This window comes from Oreochromis aureus, linkage group 10 (assembly GCF_013358895.1).
Source record: "Oreochromis aureus strain Israel breed Guangdong linkage group 10, ZZ_aureus, whole genome shotgun sequence".
Lineage (NCBI taxonomy): Eukaryota > Metazoa > Chordata > Actinopteri > Cichliformes > Cichlidae > Oreochromis > Oreochromis aureus.
Window position 1 is genome coordinate 32,734,878 of NC_052951.1, and position 21,472 is coordinate 32,756,349.

General features: G+C 40.4%; 1 protein-coding gene, 2 long non-coding RNA genes and 3 other non-coding genes across 6 annotated transcripts; 3 read left to right on the forward strand and 3 right to left on the reverse strand.

The window, feature by feature from the left end:
- The first annotated feature begins 359 nt into the window (after positions 1-359).
- trnaw-cca lies at positions 360-431 on the forward strand. Its single transcript has one exon. It is a non-coding gene; the product is annotated as a tRNA-Trp (tRNA).
- A 1,042-nt stretch (positions 432-1,473) lies between these two features.
- Positions 1,474-10,823, reverse strand: ncf1 (neutrophil cytosolic factor 1). The gene is made up of 11 exons (XM_031756375.2): positions 10,723-10,823; positions 10,446-10,526; positions 10,269-10,344; positions 8,555-8,723; positions 8,415-8,473; positions 7,790-7,912; positions 5,791-5,898; positions 5,582-5,699; positions 5,000-5,098; positions 4,118-4,293; positions 1,474-2,645 (listed from the first exon to the last, which is right to left on the reverse strand). Exons 1-11 carry the CDS (start codon positions 10,792-10,794, stop codon positions 2,482-2,484), a joined length of 1,245 nt encoding a protein of 414 aa, XP_031612235.2. The 5' UTR covers positions 10,795-10,823; the 3' UTR covers positions 1,474-2,481.
- Positions 10,824-11,198: 375 nt separating this feature from the next.
- LOC120442383 lies at positions 11,199-16,649 on the reverse strand. The gene is made up of 3 exons (XR_005614699.1): positions 16,595-16,649; positions 11,332-11,484; positions 11,199-11,239 (listed from the first exon to the last, which is right to left on the reverse strand). It is a non-coding gene; the product is annotated as an uncharacterized LOC120442383 (long non-coding RNA).
- trnav-cac lies at positions 12,220-12,292 on the forward strand. The gene has a single exon. It is a non-coding gene; the product is annotated as a tRNA-Val (tRNA).
- trnav-aac lies at positions 13,675-13,747 on the reverse strand. The gene has a single exon. It is a non-coding gene; the product is annotated as a tRNA-Val (tRNA).
- Positions 16,650-19,684: 3,035 nt separating the features above from the next.
- On the forward strand, positions 19,685-20,774 carry LOC120442382. The gene is made up of 2 exons (XR_005614698.1): positions 19,685-19,825; positions 20,187-20,774. It is a non-coding gene; the product is annotated as an uncharacterized LOC120442382 (long non-coding RNA).
- The last annotated feature ends 698 nt before the right edge of the window (positions 20,775-21,472 follow it).

Genomic DNA, 21,472 nt, shown 5'->3' on the forward strand with positions numbered 1-21,472 from the left:
GGTTATGTGCAACATAGTAGCTAATATTAATCAACGAGCAGAAGAGCTATTCATTGTCTGTTATATCGGTACACTGACGGCGACATAAGGCTAACAATTCCCTTCACTGCTAATAAACTACTTTAGAGCCCTGCTTTTTAAATGTTGCTTAGCCGTTAGCCCTTCGCTAGCGGCTTTCGCTAGCTTTACCTTGCGGGGCGACAGCGACGCGACACATGACGGCGGCTTTATGTCGCTTTTGTTTTGTCGCTACAAATGATGGCAGCACGTGTCTTTTCCTTTGATATTACATCTTAAAAAATAACGTTAGCATGAATGGTGCTTATTCATATGACCATATACCCACTGACTACACATAGGACCTCGTGGCGCAACGGTAGCGCGTCTGACTCCAGATCAGAAGGTTGCGTGTTCAAATCACGTCGGGGTCATGTTATCTTTTTAATTTATTTTTCCTTCATAATTTTACAGCAAAATTGTTCATTGGTGAATTCGCATTGTTTATATTGTCTACTTTATTACTTAAAGTTTTCTTTATTTTAACCTTTGTGTACTGCACTGAACATGGTTTATTAAGGTGGTACAGTAACAGGGCAGTTAATGTAAGGGGAGAATTTCTCCTGAATAACTCACTCCCCAGCTCCGGTAACTAACCTCTCCCAGTACACACTCAATGTCTTTTATGCAGCACAATCAAAACAGTAACATTGTAATAGAGATCCTGAACACATCACAATACAATATCATACAATATAATCACACACACACACACACACTTTGAACCTACACTGAAGTGTTTTTATGTATGAGAATCACCGTGTTAAGCATGTAACCTATGTAGTTATAAGATTGTATATTAGTATATTATAAGAATAAGCCACTTGCTTTGTAAGATTTCATAATTAACATTAATATGCGATGTTTTACCGTGCCATGACCTATTGTGATAAGCCAAAGCCAAAAGCGTAGCCAGAGTCCTGACAGGACCTTGGCTGCTCCCTGACCCCTGCAGCTGTGTTTGGCTGGAGGACAGGTGGGAAAGTTATCCTGCAGCAGGGGGTGGGGATACTGGTCCCTATATATTACAGGACCAGAGGCGGTCCGTCTCTGTGTTGCTCTGCTGTCTGTGCTTAAGGCTGTACACCTTGGGGGTTTGCTTTGCTTGCTTTCTGCTATGTGTTATCTTGCTATACTTTGTATTTTCTTGCTGTTCATATGATTCAGTGTATTAAGCGCTGTTCCAAGAATTCTACTCTTTTTCAGAGCATCTGTTTGAGTGCCTTGATTTTAACTGGATCTAAAAAAGTTGGATCTCCACATCGTTGGTGGGAGAAGGTTATCAGGATGGCTTTAAAATTTGCGACCACAGATGACTGAATCACCAAAAAATACATAAAGAGTTTCATGTACATAAAGCACATGTCCTGTGCAATGGCTTTTTATTTTTTTTAAATAAAAGTAAATTACCCAATGAACACCTCAAACTGTTTTTTATACTTTAATTAAGCAATTTACAAAAAAATAGAGGTATGACAGTCAAAGTCGCGTAACACATACACTTTAAATAGGACAACAAGCAAATAAAAAGGTGAGGTGATGCTCCACAAATGCAGGTATTTACTCATTCCGAAACCATTTTTCGTGCTGATATTTGGCATAAATTAAAAATAAGTTTACAAATGACAACAAAACAAAGCATTTTTACCCCAGATAACTAATAAAAATGTGCCAAAGACACGATTATTCTTTTATCACCAAAGTTCCAAATCTACATGTTAATGGTACAGGTGGGTCAGAGTTCCATTACTGCTTATAATCATAATAAAAATTAATGGTGTTATCTTTGAGATTAACGTCTACAACAGACAACCTGCTATTCAGACCTGTTTGTGAGGGGCAGCCAATCAGAAGAAAGCTGGCTTAAAAGAGAAGGAGCTAAAAAAGCTTATGTCAGACAGAGGAGTAACTTAGGAGCTGCGCTCAAGCCCAGTATAAAACAAATAGGCATTATTTTGGACTTGAATCATACAAAGCTGCTCTAGTAGTCCAAAGATATAAAACATGGAGTCTTTAAAAGATAAAGCTCTGAAACAAAATGTACTGCTGCCTAAAGTCAAACCACGTAACTTTACACTCTGTCATTTATTCTGACCGTCCATCTGCTAGAAAATATGGATTATTACGCCACTGAAAATAATTCCCGAAAAACACGTTTTGTCCTAAAAAGTGAGGAAATGTTTGAAAGGCTGAATTAGTGAGGTGTGCACAAACCACTGAATAACTTGCTGACACATGGCTGCTTTTTGGTCTTTCCATGCGTTTGATGGCAGTTACATTTCCAGCCCTTTTATCCACACCTTGTAATATATCTAAAAACTCAAAACATGAACGTCTTCTAAAACTGACCGCTTTTCTCCCATTAATAGGACTCTTGTTAACAAAACAGCTCTCTAAGGATTGCTTCGTTGCATCTTTTTTGTGCTAGCTTGAGGAGCTGGACCGTGACTTGTGGATGCTGACTTTCTTGCGGGTGTTGTCGGTGCAGCGCTCCAAGATGAGCTCTGGGCTGGGTCGGGGAGGGATGACCGGCGCCTCCTTCTTCAGCTCGCTCTCCGAGCTGGAGCCGGACATCTCGGGAATGTTATCTGTGAGACAGAAACAACAACACGAGCGGGTCAGACCGGGGTTCGAGGAATAACATTAAAGACCAAGTTCACAATAACTAAAACGGAAGTGTCAGGGTTGTTTGGTTTTAATGGTGTGGTTGAGACTCCTGTGCAGAGGTGGCACAACTTTATCAGAGACATTCTGTAGTTAAGTAGAAGTACAGATACTGGTGTTAAAAAAATACTCCAGTAAAAGTTGAAATAAGTCTCCTTCACTTTGTTTTGCAGCATGTTTCACAATATGGAAAAAACCTGCAGTGGCGTGAAATAATAACTCGCCTCAAATGTGTAAAAGCAAAAGTTACAAGCCTGTTTCAAAAATGTAGGGAAGAAAAGTAAGAAGTAGTCGGAAGAGAAACTACTCGAGTAAAGTACAGATACCTGAAAATTCTACAGTACAGTAACATAAGTATTTGTACTTCATTACTTCCCACCTCTGCTCCTGTCAAATATCGTCCTAATTCCAAATTTGTATCACAAGAACTGTTCATTAATGTATTCCCAAGACTCTTAACACGATGTTTAACCACCACAAATATGTACTCAACCTTTGCCCTGAATTCAAGTCTACCTTTAACCCTAAAACAAGTTTCCAAACCCCAAACAGGCCTTTGAAGGAACCAAAACGCTCTGTTTACTCTGATGGTCAAACTGGTTCTAATAAAGATAGCTGGCCATCTCAGTGGATCATTGGCCTCCTCCTGGGCCTAAACCATTCCAGTATTATCAAATAAGTTTGATCCATATTCAACCTGTCAAAGACTTTTTATGCCTTTTGACCTTCGTATGCAATCGTATATCTGGGCTTGGAGCTGGAAGAAGGTCCCCTTGTAGCTGAGAACTGTAAGTGTTTAATTGTTTTTATGAAGTTTTATCAATTCAGCCATTTAATTCCATTCATTCCTATTCAGTGAGGACTGTCTAGTTAGCGCTCCCTGTTGTGCGTCTAGCTCAGTTGTAACAATCCAACCTTTTTGTTGCAAAATGGGATTATGAGGAAGTCAAAAATTCTCCCAGCTTGGCTCTGGTGTATTTTTATACATCAGATTACCTGAGAGTGATGCAAAGGGGACTAGCACAGACCGCTGTCCTGTTAGAGAAAATTACAAATATGTGGAGAATTCCAGGGTGTGGGAACATTTTCAGTTTGATTTCCATCACGTGGAGCTTGCAGATAGCGTACGGTTTCCCACATACATCACCCTGTATTAGCTTCGGCCATGCCTCAAAAGCTTTCTGTTTGTGGTAGCATATTTGCTTTGAGCACCTCCAAAATGAATAAACTGCAAAAAAATTGATTTAACAATAAAAAAAACCCAAAACTTGTAGTGGTTTTTTTTAGACTTTTAAAAAGTAGATGTTCAAACATGTGAACACTACTACATTTATTTTTTTATTTACTTCAGAGCTTTTAAGACTTTTTAAGACTGTGGTGGACACGTGGTCCTTACCCTGGTTCTTCCTCTCCTTCAGCGGGGACTTTGCTGCATTCTTGGAGTTCCTCTGTGGTTCGCTGAGCCGGCTGCCTTTCTGCTGGAAGTACCGGCGGCTGTTCCGGCGGTAGGTATCCTGGCTGAGCCGCTGGCGAGACTTGTTATGAATGCTCTTGGCGTTTCTGATTGTCGATCTGAGGGAGATAAAGGACAGGTGGAGGGTTTGTTAAGTTTTTGGAACAGCTGCAAGCTGCAAAAAAGGTGAAGTGATAGACTTGGTTTCTTCTTGGGTGGAAAACGGTTAGTAAAAGTTTGGTATTAAATCTGAGGCCCTTGGAAGATTTCTTCCCCTATAACTGGTCCTTGGACTCAAAAGGTTCAACATCCCCTGGATTAATGTATCCCTTATTTTAGCATTTATCCAACCTGTATCCATCGCTGAGATCAAATGTTTAACCTGAATCTCTCAATCGTCTTTGGGAACCCCAGTGTTTTAACCTAACTCATAATGGGCATCTGGGGGTAACTGAAGGCCATCAGTGACATAAGTGACATAAATCTGGGTAGCCTGTTAATTGTAATTACAAAAACCGGTAATATTATCTGTTTTTATTACATAGCTGCTGATTTCCCGTCAGCTGTGGCAGATTAAAAAGCAGAAAAATGACCCCAACACCCAAAAATAACTCCGAGCATTTCCAGGAATTTCTAACTCTATGAGCACATAAGCGGACCATAAAGCAACAAGGAGAAATGAAATCACGTCCTGAGGTTTTTTTCGTAACTCACTTCCCTTTAATCTGATGTTACACAATAAAATGACAGTGTGAGAACGGAGGAGGCAGTGCAGACCCGGCAACAGAAACCAGCTCATTATTTATTTTAATATGAGGCACAGACCTGCGAGGTGGTGGCCTCTGCCCACCCGGGCTCAATCTCTCTCTCTTTCCGGCCTTCGACAGGAACATAGAGGGGAAATATCCAGTCTCGTCTCCTTTCCTGTACAAAACAGCAGTTTAAGAAGAAAAAAGGGTTCAATGAACTTTAGAAATGTGGAATTAGTCCCGAACAACAGCTTTTCTTTAACTTTATAACCCTAAAGTGCAGCATGTTAGAGAAATACACATTAGACAACCTATTTTTTGAGTTGAGCTGAGTGTTAAAAATTTATTTTTTTAAAACTGTGCAGTCTGTATGATGTCATACAGAAAGGGGATATCCCTGATATGTTCATCTCAGGTACACAGCTGCAGTTTTAAGCTGTCTTTTTAGGAACACAAGCTCCAGCTTCTTATACCAAGACCAAGTCATGGTATAAGAAGCTGGAGCTGGAAACAAGCAGAGTGGTTCCAAGTTAAGACTGAGACCGGTGTCGAAGTACAAAAACTCTCTGAATCTGTGTTTTTTATGAATGCAGAGTTTGTGAGATCAAGCGTCTGTTAAATGTACTGAAGGTGCTCTGAAGTGAAGGCCTCGTCGTACCTTACGACCCACCACCCGTCCAGTAGCTTGTGAATGACCTCGACAGTTTCACCGACCTCCAAAGAAATCTCGTCGTCCTGCTCTGCCTTGTAGGCCTGGATGGTGATGTGCTCATCTCCTGCAGTGACACACAGCATTTTATATGAACATGTGCCTAAAAGAAAGAGTGTCATGACCCACAACTGTGGTATAAAACCAGAGCTTCTTGCCTTCGTAGTTGGGTTCAGCGTCCTCGGCCTCATCCGGTCCATCCAGAGGCTCTAGGTATGACGCGGGAATCCAGCCTCGCTTTGACTCACACTGGCAGAACCACCAACCTGATCACAGCAGGAACATCAAATGTCACTCAGTAAGGCTTGAAACCCGAGACAAACACATAAATTGTTAAGTGTTTACTGAGGTCAGCGTTAAAGTGAGAAGATGGGTTGTTTTCTCATTGGCTTAAGTGTCTGTGAAGGTTCTCAGTCATCCAGGTCATCGTAGTCTAAGGAGCTTGGAAAGAAAAGCGTCTGGACTTCTTTAAGTTGCTTGAAGACGTTTCACCTCTCATCTGAGAAGCTTCTTCAGTTCTAAGGTCAAATGGCCGAGAGTCCCAGATTTAAACCCAGTGGGAGAATCCCCCCAAGGAGGGACAAAGGACCCCCTGATGATCCTCTACCTAATCACATGAGCCAAGGTGTGAAAACGGGTGTGGGTCACAATCAGCCAAGGTTTCGGGTGAGCTCATTGTGAAACCTGGCCCCACCCTATCATGTGATTTCCTGAGGTCAGATGGCCCAGGATGTGAGTGGGCGTTAAGGCGTCTGGGAAGGATCTCAAAACTGGATTATAGATGGCAGACAGTTGGTGTCGTAAACCACCGCCTCTGTTCAAAGATGGTGGCTCACAGTGGACATAGATGGCCTCTTTCACTCCTCTTTCAAACCATCTGTCCTCTCTGTCCAAAATGTGAACATTGGCATCCTCGAAAGAGTGACCTTAATTGGCTCATTGGTTTAAAAACAAACCCCCCTGGTGGCCATGAGAAAGAATGCACATTTAAGGCACTTCTGCACTGCCTTCACCTTTCAGACCTTCTTTTATATACAGTGTGTGATACTGTGACTGGAAATACTGTTGATTCTGGATCAAAGTGAAGTATGAAGTATGAAACAAGAGCTGAAGTAAAAGTCAGAGTGGTAAAGGTGGTATTTAGATGTCTGTGTAGGTTCTCAGTCATCCAGGTCATGCTAAGGAGTTTGGACTTCTTTAAGTTTCCTGAAGATGTTTCGTCACTCATCCAAGTGACTTCCTGGATGAGTGACGAAACGTTTCTCTCATTGCAAACGCTATGTCCAGATAAACAGAATCAACCTTTTGGGATTTACTTACCTGGATGATTGAGCATGCATCAAGACAGATCACATAAAACTCTACTCAAACCAGTTTGAAGCACCATCAGAGTCTGCTCGGACTTTTGTTTTCTTTTGTTTTACTTCTACATCTGCAAGCTACTTTGCAACCTCTCTCCACCCCAGCTCGTCCTTTTCAGGCAGTGTCACCATAAAACTTGACTAACTCCTGTGTAACACCAACTTCCTGTTTCTCTAGAATTAATTTATCATCACTGAATAGTAAAAAACCCAACATTCTGTTTATTTGTATCTTTTCATTTTCCCTTAACTAACATAGGGATTTAAAATCTGTACATTTATTATAAACTCTGTACTATGCTGTTTTATGTTTTGTTTTTTACATGCAGATATGTTTGATTGTTGCTGTTTTTTTTACTGATATTAAGAAATAATGTGGCTAACTAATGTATGCGTAATCTCTGTGAGTCAAAAGCTTTCCTCTAATACCATCTATCGAACCGACTTCTTTATATGGTCGTTTACAGCAGAGACAGCACGGCCAGGAAATGATGGCCATGCTACTCATAAGAAATGCCCTTTGCTAGGCTTCCTTTTAAAGAAGAATCACAAGAAAGCATGCAAAGTTTTGGCAGGCCAGAATTAAAATAGATATAAAAATCAGATTTTATGCGTGGTAAAAATTATTAGTCACTGGAGAGGTGGGGCTAGCAAACCAAACAGCAAGTCTTAATTTTCGCCTGATGTGGTTTATAGAAAAAAACAATCATTGGAAAATAAAAATTTCAGGGAAAAGACAAAGGCTATAAGATTCAGAATAACAAATAAACTCTAAAAGATTCAGTTGTTTTATCACCGTTCTCATTTTTCTCCACGATTTCCACCAGGTCACCGGTGTGCAGAGTGATCTCATACTTGGTCGACTTTTCAAAGTCCGCAATCACTCTGTAGGTGTCCAAGATGATGGGGGCGGAAATCTCTGAGAAGTCAAACACAAGAATCTGTTTTAGTCTCATTAAAAAGACCTGCAACGTCTGGATGATGATGTCTTCCAGTTTCTGAACATGTGCCCAGTAACCAGGTGGCCAAAACAAATCCCACCAAACTTTTGTTTTTATTAAAAGATTTGATCAAAGAGCTCAGAGTGTGCAGCTTTTTAAAGTCTGAGCGATTTTATAAACAGAGTTAAAAAGGAAAAAATTGAGGTGGGATCAGGAAATAGACACGTTGGCCTCCATCTCTCCAAGTCTCTTTGCAGCCCACCTTTTCCTCAGCTCCTCCCTTTCAGGGTGTCTGATCTAATCAGTGTCTCATCTTTTGTCTGCTCCGTCTTGCTGCTTTCCTTCACCTTTTAGAAGGACATGGCTGCCATCACACCAAATATAACTGCTACTTCTGACCATAGTGGTCCTGAATGAATTATAGAGTGTAACACGTGAATAACAGGATCCCTGAAGGCTGTAAGTTTAAGTGAGTCTTACCAGATGCAACGCCTCTAGCCTGGTCTCTGGACACCAAAAAGGTCTCGGCTCTTTTCAGTCTGAGGAGGAAAGGGTCATTTATACATTTGTTCTATGTTTAACTGCTGTAATGTAAACAGAGACGTGCGTGATGTACTGACGTGTTTGGGGCAGGTGGGTTTTCATCCTCTGGTCGGACCTTGAAGAAGTTGGAGAGGTGTTTGCAGCGGGAGATGTGAGGCGGCAGGCTGATGACCTTTTGGCAGTACTCAGCCAGGGTGCTCTTCGTGGTTTCTCTTGACTTCTCACTTTCCCATAACCACCGAGGAGCTGAGGACAGAAACACAGTCTGTGTCTTTGGGGTAATGTTTTCTATAACAACAGGAAACTGTTATTCAAAGATCCACGTTAGGTCCTCTTTTATGCTCAGTAAATGCTACACACTTTTCACTCCTAAACTGATGACACTCAGTTTTATGCAGCTGCAATAACTGATGAAGAGCTTCCTGTTTGGATGATCTAAAGTCAGTATAAAAGATGCAGAACCTGTGGCTGCAAAGAGACGTCCGGCCTTGGCCTCAGTCAATGCTTTCTGTAGCAGAGATGTCATCCACCCACCCACCCATCCATCCCTCCATCCTTACTGCACTATAAAATGTCACCCCCCATGCTGCTGTCCAGGGTGTGCCCCATCTGTCTGACTTAGGTAGGTGGAAAAACATGAGTGGTTGGATGGATGCTACGAGATATGCCAAGTTCTCAGCTAACGTATCTTTAGGAATCGCCTTCTTAGTGCAAAAATAATATGTTACGCCATCGATCTGTGTTATCTTCTTGAATTTTTCATACATTCGACTAAAGAAACGGGAACAGATGATGTGTTTGGTGACAGACTGCTAGCGCCTAAAGAACCTATTTAAAATTGATTCTTTGCCAAGCTGTCTGTTTTGTGGACACACATCAGCGGTTTATTTAAGTAAGGTGCATTTTTTATGCTTTAATGAACTTGGCTTAAACTGAGTAAGAAAGTAGCCAGTGTTCAAAATGTTGAAAAATCTTCAGAAAACCTGGAGAATGGCTTTAAAACTACAAGAAGGTTTGGCTGTTTGGAAGCAAAATATAAAGAAACATTTGCACTGTAAAAAAGATTCACCTACTTTTGCATCTCAAACATGTTATATTTGCAAGATATATTTAAATATATTTATACAGATGCAGTTTTGTCTTCTTCACGTCGCAACACCTGTTTTGTAATTAAAGTTTCATAAGAGGAGTGTGTAAGGTGGCAGTTCTGTTTTCTTTGAAGAGGAACAGAAAATGACAGTGAAAACAAGGACTCACACGTTTCTGTTTAAAATGAAAGGATCCAAACTTCCAAAAATCAGACGGGAAATGCCCTAAAATGTCTCTAAAAGTCTGCACGTCTCACAGCTGCTGTTTTTGCAACTGTGACCGGTAAAAATAAGCTGTGTGTTGTGTCACCAGTGCAACACGCTGCTCTGACTCGCTGTATTTTGTTTGGAGAATTAATCACAGTTCTCCCACTTCTTCTTTTTCATAACGTATTTTTTCTCCTGTCTTTAGATTTCACTTTAACTGCTGCTCAAGAGCTGCATTTTGACACCGGCTGATTTCAGCTGTGTTGCGTTTGGGGGGAAAAGGAGAAGTGAGCCTGGCTGCAAGTGTCTGATAATCACAGGTGCTTCCTGAAAGCGGGGGGGGGGAGGTGTTTACACAGAAGAGATACGACTGGAAATTATTCTTTTAATACTACTCTGTGGTTCCATATGATTACCGGCTGAGGTATTGATTTTGACCTCTGCAGTGTTACATATAAATAACTTACCTACAGTAGGAGAGCTTCCTCTTTCTTACCTGGCAATGAGGGGATGATTCGGTCTCTCTTTTCTATTTGACCGGACTCGATGGGAAACATGTCCTTCAAAGATTTCTGTGATGAAAACAAAATATTTCTGAGCTCTGACGACTGAACTTTATTTTGTCCAAATGTTACTGAGTAGAGGTTTTATTTCGTGGCGCAGATGGACTTACGTGGAAAGTGTGGATTTCAGGATACGTCCTGTAGATGAGCTTCTCTGAGAGGTCGCTCCATTTCACCATCAGCATGTACACCTGCACACATTTAAACGGCATTTAAAGGCACAAACAGAGGAGCTACTTACACAGTTCATCAGACGTTTAAAGACTCTCGACCCTCAGAATTGAACTCGGTGCTGTTGGTGATGTTAAAAATGCTTCTACACTCGGGGGTTTTAGGAGGATTTTATCTGAGTTTTAGGGCAGCAGAATAAGATGTTTGCAGCCTTACGTAGTGCTGACTCGGGAAGAAGCGCTTCTCGTAGCCCAGCAGCTCCAAATGCCTGACGTAGATGTCCTCCATGCTGAGAAGCAACACACCGGCGGAGTCCAACTGAGCTGAAAGACAACAGACGCGAGGCTTTTATACTGTCTGTGCGCCACGGCAAAGTTTAGTTCCTCTTTGTGAACATTTCAACACAGAGAAAAAGAAAGGAGGAAATGCTGCTGCTTTCACTTCTCGACTGTAATATAATTTTTATGATAATAATAATAACGCCTGTGTTTTACGCTGATAAAACTAAAACAGAGCACAAGTGCTTTCAGATTTACTAAACGCACACAGGTAATTACTGCAAGAGTTTCTCCTTCAGAGAGTTTCTCTTTCAGGAGGGGAGGATTTAAAGGAATGATAGAAACATTCCTTTCCTTTATTTACTTTACATTGTCCGTGGACTCAGAGACGTGTCCCCTCTGCGTCCTCCTGATGTGCTGCCTCGTGGGTTTGGGGGGTTTCTTTTTGGACTTTGCTGTGAATGAATGACAGCGACATGACAAACTCTGATCTCATTTTCAAACGCTGGATGAATTACTGTAAAAGCTGAAGGAGTCACGCTCCAACCTGTTTTAAAGAAATGCTGAAAGTTCAGAGTTTGTTTTTCACCATCAACTAGAAGGGGAAACACAAACTCCAGCAGCTGATTGTGTGGGCTTTCAGGGGGGCTTTGAGCCGAACTTGTGACATGCCAGAGCTCTTGCAACAGGACAGGAGGAACTACCACAAAGAAACACAAACAAACACACATGGGTGAAGTCACGTACTCAGCGGCACGTGGGTCTGCTTTGCCCACGCTTTTCTGTTTACATATTAATGAGAAGGTAATAAGTGACTGTGAGATAAGTTTAGATGAATGAGATTATTTTCAGGCTGTTTCATCAGTAATGGGGGTCATATTTGGACACATCCTGCTCCATGTGACACATCCTTAGTCACATTGCTGTCGCTCAGATCAGGCAGGACCAACATCTGAGGGCTGAATCAGCTACACGCGGTATGTTTCTGTGGCTTCGCTTACCCCAACACTGGGGGTCACACAAAGTTGAACCAAGGTGAAAGAGGTGGTGTTGGCATCTGATCAATCAGTTATTGATAAGTGTGCTGGCAGCAGAGCGGCAGATTTCACAGAGGAAGACCAGAATACACTGTGGGTCTGTGGGAGAATCTGATTATTACCTTTATATAAACATTACATTAATGTGTTCATTTTTGTTTCTTTCCTCGGTGTGGTTTAATACTCTGAGAATAAAGAATAAATATAAAACGGTGTATAACAATCTATATTCAGCAAATACTCTCACAGCCCATTGGACGTCTTTGGAAAACATGAAGAAGGGCTCGCACTTTGGACTTTAGATGTTAAATTTTACAACTATAGAAATAACTGTGGTTAACTTTGGTTCTTTTTGGTGATACATATTTTTGGCTACGTCACCGAAACTCACACAACCAGTTTCCGTAGTGTAGTGGTTATCACGTTCGCCTCACACGCGAAAGGTCCCCGGTTCGAAACCGGGCGGAAACAAGTTATTATACCTTTTCTTTTTTATTCTCGATTTTTTCTCACATTCATATATATCATAGATATATAGGTCATAAAATACTAAATAGGATGGCCCAACATGTTTCACAAGAAAAACACATCAGTGTGATGTCCAGGAATTACTTTCATTTTGATCACACAGCAAGAAACAGCGCCCCCACAAACACGCGTGTGGCCACAAATATATTACACCCGTACTAGCAACGTTAAAAGTTTGAGTACATAAGCAGCGAGGTAGTATTTATTAAATAAGGTTATACAGTTTCACATTAGTCTTCCTATGACCTTTCATCATCATCATCATCATCTTTATTTATGAAGCACTGTAAAACAACCACAGCTGACACAAAGTGCTGTACATTGGAAGTAAATAATAAAATTCCATATGATATAAATAAATGAAAAAAATAAATAAAATTAATTTGTTAGTTAATAATTAATTTAAATACAAGAGAAACTAAGTCTCATTGAGGCCAAAAGACAAATAATAAAAATAGGTTTTAAGACATGTTTTAAAACAGTGAAGAAGCCTCTCTAACGTGGAAGGGCAAGTTATTCCATAACTTAAGAGCCAGGATAATAAAGGCCCTGTCCCCTCTGAGCTTCCTCCTGGATCTCAGTACGTCCAGGAGCAGCTGGTCAGCTGACCTAAGAGACCGACAGGGTGTGTAGGGATGAAGAAGCTCAGAGAGGTAAGGCGGGGCAAGATTGTTAAAACATTAAAAAACAAACATGAGAATTTTAAAATTAACTCTAAAAGACACAGGCAGCCAGTGCAGTGAGGCCAGGACAGGGTTATATGCTCATTTTTACGAGAGCAAATAACCATAGCAGTCGTGCAGCGGCATTTTAAACCAGTTGCAGTTACAGTTACAGTAGACGGGAAAAAAGCATAGATCGCTGTTTCAGCGTGCTGCCTAGAAAGAAAAGACTACGCTCTTGTCAGTCGCCTTAAATGATTAAAACTGGACTTCACCACTGCTCTAATTTGGCTGTGCAACTTAAACCAAGGTCAGTAACAACAGGTTTAAAATAAACTTCCAAGGGTACCAAATCAACAGAGGAGGACTCACAGGGACCAACACCTCTGTTTTCTTTTCATTAATATTTAAAAAGTTTAAAGCCAACCAAGCTTTAATGTCACCTTGACATGTCAAGATGAGATCCCATTCTTCTGCTTTATATACAATTATATTATACATAATCTGCCACTACATATTAAATAAAATTATTATTATATTGAGTATATCATAATTTTGTCGTCATTTTATAAATATAGCATTTTCACACATCACATAATACAGTATGTTTGTTATACATTTAAAAATAAAAATAAAAACGGGAAAAAGCCGTCCAGCAAGAAGTGTTTCCGCCCGGTTTCGAACCGGGGACCTTTCGCGTGTTAGGCGAACGTGATAACCACTACACTACGGAAACGTCGTACTTGAAATGTTTCTAGCAACACGTCCTATGTCTGCGACTTCATTGAGCGAATAAACGAATCATTCACCCACTCACCCCCCTCCCTGCTGGCTCACAGCTTCTTCTTCTTCTTGGTTGGCAACCGATGTTAAGGCGCATTACCGCCCCCTGGCTCACAGCTCAGTGGACATTTAGATGAGAAAATATATATTTGACACATTTAAGGAAAATACTAATAAAATAAAATAAAAATAAATAAAATAAATGTTCCCTTTAGAATTTTGTTTTGCTCTTTTTTGCTCTATAAAATAGTTGTTTTCTTTTACAATCACTCATCTTAGCAGTAGGATTTACATGAAAAGATAAACAAATTAAGTTTGAGTGAAAATGTACATTTTTGCACTCTCTGGTCAACTGACTCAATGACTCAAAAAACCCGATTCACTTTGGTGAATGACTCATTAAAACTCGATTCAGTAAAAAGAATCGAATTTACCATCACTAGTCGAAAGTGCCACGACTCAAACTCGAAACAGCGCCGAAAGACCATAGTGGCCAAGAATATATTACATCTGTAGTGGTTTAGCACTACTATAGAGAATGAACGGGAAACGGTTTAGGCCCTGTCACTACTAGGGCTGGGTATCGTCAATGATTGCTAGAATCGATTCGATCCACGATTCAATTCAATTTGATTCGATTCGAATCGGGGAAATTTAGCTTAAGACGGTCAGAAATATTATAATTCAGATCATGCATCAGTACATTTCCATATTTTTGTATCTATAAAAAGAAAGCTGACACTTGTGAGACTTTATCAAAGGTGTAAGCATCACAGCAGATGCCTTTGTGTCAAAGTAGCTGAAGATAAAACACAGAAAAACAAGAAGGTGATTTTCCTGGCCTGGGATTTTATAAAAATATTCTGCAGTAGATCAAAAACTAAAGAAAACCATTAATCAACATATGAACATTACCTGATGCTGCTGAAGTGAAGCAGAGCAAAGTTACAAAGGTTTTATTAGAGACACAGCTAAGAATTTTGCAATTTTGCATAGCTTTAAAAAGTTTAAATTTGTTCAGTAGCCCATTGAACAGCAGAAATGAGGCTTTCTTTTTGGAAGTAAGTAAAAGGAAAAACCAGCTGCCGACAGCGCTGTAAGAACGGTAGACTTGTGCGTAACAAGCAAGCGAATAATGCAGAAAACAGATTTTTAGACGGGAAACTGTTCTTGAAGTACAGAGAGAGAGAGAGAGAGAGAGAGAGCTGTGCATGAAGTGTGATTTTATCGTGGTGGAAGCAAAACAGCAAAAGTCAGAGGGAATCCATGACGATGTTTATGTGAAGCGCAGTTTGGATCTTCTTTTACTGCTGGTTCAGTCAATATTGTTTGGAGAGAGATAAAACCTGCAGCTTCAGAATCTAGTGCAATAAGGACGTAAACACAAAGCGCGGACCCGCTGAAACATCAGAATCAGCGAGTTGTCGGCTTTCAGCCCCGACCGTGTCCATGCCGTTGGGTGAGAAAGGCGACGTCTCACTGATTCTGATCCGTTGGCGGGTCTGCGCTTTGTGTTTACGTCTTTGTGGTTTTGAGGTTTAACCTGAGATTCTGGCATTTCGGCCAAAATAAATTTATATTAAAAAATCGATTCTGGATTTTAATGAGTCAATATCATGTTATCCAAGCTAGAATCGATTTTAATCGATAAATCGATAATCAAAACCCACCCCTAGTCACTACCTGATCATACCGGAAACCCGATCGGTACCACGCATGTGCGAAAGGTGTCTACTTGTGGTCGAAGCATTTTACGATAGTTACGACAGTTTACGATAGTCAGAGTATCTGTTAAGATGTTAAGAATAATAAGTATCTGTTAAAATGTTTGCAATAATGAAACATTTCAATATAGTGTAGACAAAACCGAAAAATAAAAATATTGTTACGGATCAGGACTCCCCCATCCTCACTGCGCATGTGCAAAGTCCGACTGTACAAATCGGGTCAACCCTTATTCTTCTGTTTGGTTTAATGGCAGTTTACTCCCCAGTGTACGAGGATACCGCCACCTGCTGACCGAGCTAATGAACCCTATTGTAAACTGAATTAGCGTCATTACAAATGCGTGTAAAATTTGATTTAGTGATAGTTGAGTGTGTTTATGCTTGACTGTGTGGAGAGGATTGTCGGAATAGTGATGATGATGTCCGCTATCACTGTCAATTGTCAGTAAACACTTAATCTGGCTGATGAATCTTCACATGAGATATTACTAAGTCTGTATTATTAAGTCTGTAATTAGACGCCATTCATCTTATTTTACGGCGCTGTTGTTCAATCGGGGGATGCTCTCTGTTGAGGAGAAAAGCATGAATTTCTTTGTATACGGATTATCCATTGTTTAAATGTCCCGGGCAGTCGAAAAAGAGGCAGAGCTGTTGAGAAATGCTAGGAGCTAACTGGGCGCTAACTGTGTCATTTAAATACATAACTGTCGCAATGTTGGCAAAGAGAGAAAGTGACATAAGATTTGCGCATGTGTGGTACGGATCGGGTTTCCGGTACAGATCGGGTAGCGACAGGCCCGTTTAGCTAAACAATCCCAAAATACAAAGACAAAACCGGATATGATACCTTCTCTGGACACATCAGAACAATAGCACAATCACATTGAAACAGCAACAGTAGTCAGATGAGTAAAAAGTATACTGCAATTTGTCCTTATACCACACTCCTCGTTAGTATAGTGGTTAGTATCCCCGCCTGTCGGAGATTCGATTCCCTGACAGGGAGGCAACTTTCTTTTTCCTGTCGTCTTCGCTTATGTGCCGAGTCTGCTCTAAAAGAACGTACGTACCTGAGCCTGCCTACTATCGTCGGAAACATAAAATGATTGGCTAGAATCTAAAGTGTATCACAGCTCAGGAAAAAAAAGCACCGAAATGTGCGCTGCTTTTCGGTCTGGTTACTACCGTTTATGTCAGAACCTAGTTGTCTGTCTCCATGGTGACACCCCACCAACCCTGAACTGTGTAAGCAGAGGAGAATGGATGGATGGAATAATAGATGGCAATGGAGAGCAACAATTTAAATTTGAAATATTTCATATTCAGAATCTTGACTACAATGCACATGGTGACAAACATGTTTATTTACAATTATCTTCTCTTTTTAAAATTTAGTGTTTCTTCATTCTTTTTATCCTCTTGTAACCCTGGTAAGATTTACAGCAATCAGGAGTACAGGGTTCTTTGAATGCATCGTAGTTCTTGTCTGATAGTTTAATTTCCGGGCTTGCCCTGAAGGCATCACCTGCAGCTCGGTGCGCGTGAAGGTGTGGTGTAGTGATGGTAAATTTGATTCTTTTTACTGAATCGAGTTTTAATGAGTCACTCACCAAAGTGAATCGGGTTTTTTGAGTCATTTGAGTCACTGAGTCAGTTGACCAGAGAGTGCAAAAAATGTACATTTTCACTCACACTTAATTTGTTTCTCTTTTAATGTAAATCCTACTGCTAAGATGAGTGATTCTTAAAGAAAACAACTATTTTATATAGCAAAAAAGAGCAAAAAGAATTTCTAAAGGAACATTTCTTTTGTTTATTTTTATTTTATTAGTATTTTCCTTACATGTGTCAAATATATATTTTCTCATCTAAATGTCCACTGAGCTGTGAGCCAGGGGCGGTAGTGCGCCTTTAACATTGGTTGCCAACCAAGAAGAAGAAGAAGTAGCTTCGAGCCAGGAGGGAGGGGTGAGTGAGTGAGTGATTCGTTCGCTCTATGATTCAGCACAGGAGGGAGGGGGTGAGCGAGTCATGAGTGATTCGCTCGCTCTATGATTCAGCACAGGAGGGAGGGGGTTAGTGAGTCCTGAGTGATTTGCTTCCCCAACGATTCAGCGCAGGAAGGGAGGGGGTGAGTAGCTCAAATGTGCTGTTAGCATGTCAGCAGAGCGATGCTACTGTGAACCGAGGAGCTATTGTCTTGATGTGAGCTCTACTCAGGGTTTTTTCTTCCAGTTCAGAGCAGAAATGTTGATGTTGTGTTTTTCTTCACAATTTGAATTATAAGCTAGATATATTTCTACTAATGAAATTAGTTTGCTAACAGCAACAGGGATGAGTCAGTGAGTCAGTTGCGCTTGTGAATCATGATTCACGAGTCAGTAAAGTGATTCTCGAGTATTGAACGATTCGTTCATGATTCGCGCATCACTAGTGTGGTGTAGAGGAACAAAGATGGCAAGGAAAAACTCCATGCTGCCACGAAGCACGGTTTTTCCCAGTTGAAAGAGAGAAAAGAGGTTCAATTAACATTTGTGAGAGAGCTGCCGTTAGCGGTGAACAGGGCTGGACTGGGACAAAAAATCGGCCCGGGCATTTTGACTAGAGACCGGCCCACCAGGATAGAGATTGAAAATGTGACGTCATTCAGGGGTAAAACCGCAAAGGATTCTGGGAACTTGAGGCAAGAAGTACTAGCGCACGCAGGCTTTCAATTGAACTCAGTTACACAGCGATAAAAAGAAACCCCAAAAATGGCAAGAAGCTGTTGTATTATTAACTGCAATAGCCGGTCGTATGACAGCCACGGGAAGCCGACGGGTAAAGAGATCGTTTTTGTTATCGGATTACGTTGTTGAAGAGAAATTTTTTAAGCCATGTTTCTGAAGTAAGAGCCGACGGATGGTCTGGATATACCAAATATAACGTCTCAGAACACTCCAGCTCACATGTTAGTCTGCTCCAAGCATTCCCACAAAGGTCAGTGTTTTGTAGTAGTTAATACGTCATTTTTCTTAACATAATTGGTGATATAGGTTACAAGCAAGTCTGGTACTGAACAGAAATTGTCGCTATGCTCCTTTATTTATTGTGCATAAATAGTGAATTGTCCTGACACAATATTGCGTTTCGCTTCTGTTATTACCACGGTACATTGACAAAAACATATACTTTTATTCACAGGATAAAACAGTTTTTTTGTATCACTAATTGTCCAGTGCGATTACAACATACAATATTATTGTCACTGCTACATTTCTGTAATGCGTACCAGAAATTATTTCCACTACTAATTAATTACCGTTGAGCACAAAGGTTATATTAATAAACGGTTAACGAATGTGTATTTATGACAACGATTTGTGAGACTGGTAAACTTACCTTTGTTTGTACGATGGTCGTTCTACACGGTGCATTTCAAGGTCCTGTACCCATCCGTTGGTAAACTGTACCTGGGCTTGTTGCAGTGACCTGAAGGTACTAAAAACTTCATGAGTGTATGCACTCACTCCAAGAACCGTATAATTATAAATCTGAGCGTGGTGAAAGTTGGGCAGCACGCTAACGTCTTTTGTCCACTCTGTGTGCTCGTAAGGGTCTGACACTGTCACTCCTTTGATTTTTTCCTCGTATCTTTTCTTTGCCTTTTCGTCGAGTCTGTCTTTGTACGGTCCGGCATTGTTCTCCTTCGTTTTGTACATTCCTTTTTTGTGCGGCAAAGAAAAACCAAGAAGGTATTGGAACCGGAGAATGAACGTTTTGCGGTGCTGCAAATGCTTGCATTTGATGCAGTACTTGGATTGTTTTGCCTCGAGTTCCCGGCATGCAATGCGCGAAAGTCACATGATCTGTCAATCGCTATAGGAAAAACCTTAAATTAAGACCAAGAACACTAGAGGTGAGACATGATCATTAATTAATATTAAAATTAATAAATGACAGACTTAGTGATATTTTCATAAACACCTCCTTTCCTTTTTTTGTTCTCCATTTTCTTTAGTTCGTCTATAAGATTGCTAAACAAGGGGGAGGGTGCATCTGGCCTCCTCGGCTGTAATTGGTCCAGCCCAGAGTCGATCATGACCAATTGGCCAATCCAACACCTTTCATTATATATACCCTTCCTAAAAAAAAAAAAATAAAAAAAAATCCATCGGCCCATAAAAACAAAAAATCGCCAGCGGCCCACCGGGCAAATGCCCGGTATGCCCGATGGCCAGTCCAGCTCTGGCGGTGAACCACAGACGGGTACCTACCTCGAAGGAGTTGGAGTGTTTCTTCGAACTTTTTGAACTATTCTGGTGAGTTAGCTTAGCACCGCTATTGCAGTTCAATGCACTAAAAAAAAAAACTAACCAGTCAGAATAGTAGTAAATGTGTTTAATGATGTTTAAGATGTGTTTTCATAGTATTGCGATGTTGTGACAGTTTTGTTTATTATGAGTGTTTAGTGTTTTTTCCTTTCTTGGGCCTGCTAGTTCAGCCGCGGCCAGCTAAGTGGTTATGCGCAGTTCATGTGCTGTAACTGTGCTGTAGCTGTAACTGCGGGTGATGCACAGTAATGCCAGTGTATTTATTTTAATATTTAAAAATAACCAAGGACATTAGGAATAAGGACTTTTAAGGAATGTGGACATCTAACATTCTGCATGTTGTGTGCAGACTGTTTTTTTTGTTGAGGAACAATTCCATGTGTGCTGCATAAGGAGCTGCCATCGCAGATCTAGGACACTGTTGCTGCTGTGGAGGCCTTCTGTGTGTCAGGACGCGACTCGTTGATGCCTGACGTACCAGGAGGGCGGTAGGAAAAAAACAAAAGGAAGTCCACCTGAGATACACTTTATCATTTTCTTTTGCTACTTTTTTTCCGCCTGGAACTCAGGTTGTTTTTTGTTCTCAAACCCAAATAGACTGGTAACTAAATGAAACTGATTTCATAAAAACTGACGGTTGACAACCAGTAAAAGTCTAGTGGTACCACATTTTCTTTTCTTTTTCCTTTTCTTTGGGGTGTTGAAATATTGTATTTTCTTTCTTGTCTTACATCTGTTTTGATTGTTTCAATTATTCTTGTGATGCATTTGAGATGGTTACTGCATTTGAAGGTATCCCTATGTTGAGGATGAGTAAAGGGAACTGATCCAAAGGAAATATATATATATAAAGCAAATTGTGTTTCACAACCCTGTGGTCGTGCGTGTTATGTGGGTTGGAAGTCTTATTGCTCTTACAGAGTTGCTACCGCCAATCTCCTTCCCAAACCTAGATTCAGATATTGTAGACATTGCACTTGGGCGAGCAGTATAGACCATCTCTTTATAGATAGAGGGACACACGTCCAGGTTACACTCTGATTAAAGAACTGCTGTAACATCTGTGTGCAATATTTTTTCATTAATGTTTATTCTAACAAAACTACAAACTAACAAATAGAACAAATCTCTTCTTTGAGTCATGTCAGATGTGAGAAAAATATGTGTAGTTAAAAAAATGAGATAACTAGACAACTATTGCACCGACATGTGTCTGAATTAGTCTGGAACATTTTTGATCTTTACAAAAAGCTGTCAGTGATCATGCGCCTGCATCTGTAATTCTAATAAGTAAGAAGGTCATTACGCCAAGTAAAACTAGGAGATTTAATAGATCATTGCTGAAAAATGAAAATGTGATGAAATATGTGTAAAAAGAGTACTCTTTATATTTAGACTGCCTGCAACATCAGCATCTGTTCTCTGGGAAGCAGGAAAAGCTGTGATGAGTAAAATCATTTCTTTCTCATAACATGAAAAGAAGAAACCATCAAATCCTTAGAAGAAGCCTACAAGTCCTGCCAGGAACAGGAAATACTGAACAAAATACATAAAACAAGACTAGAATTAAATGAAATTATTCAGAAAAACTCAATTCTTAGTACAAAGACTTTTGAAAACTATAAAAAATCCCCT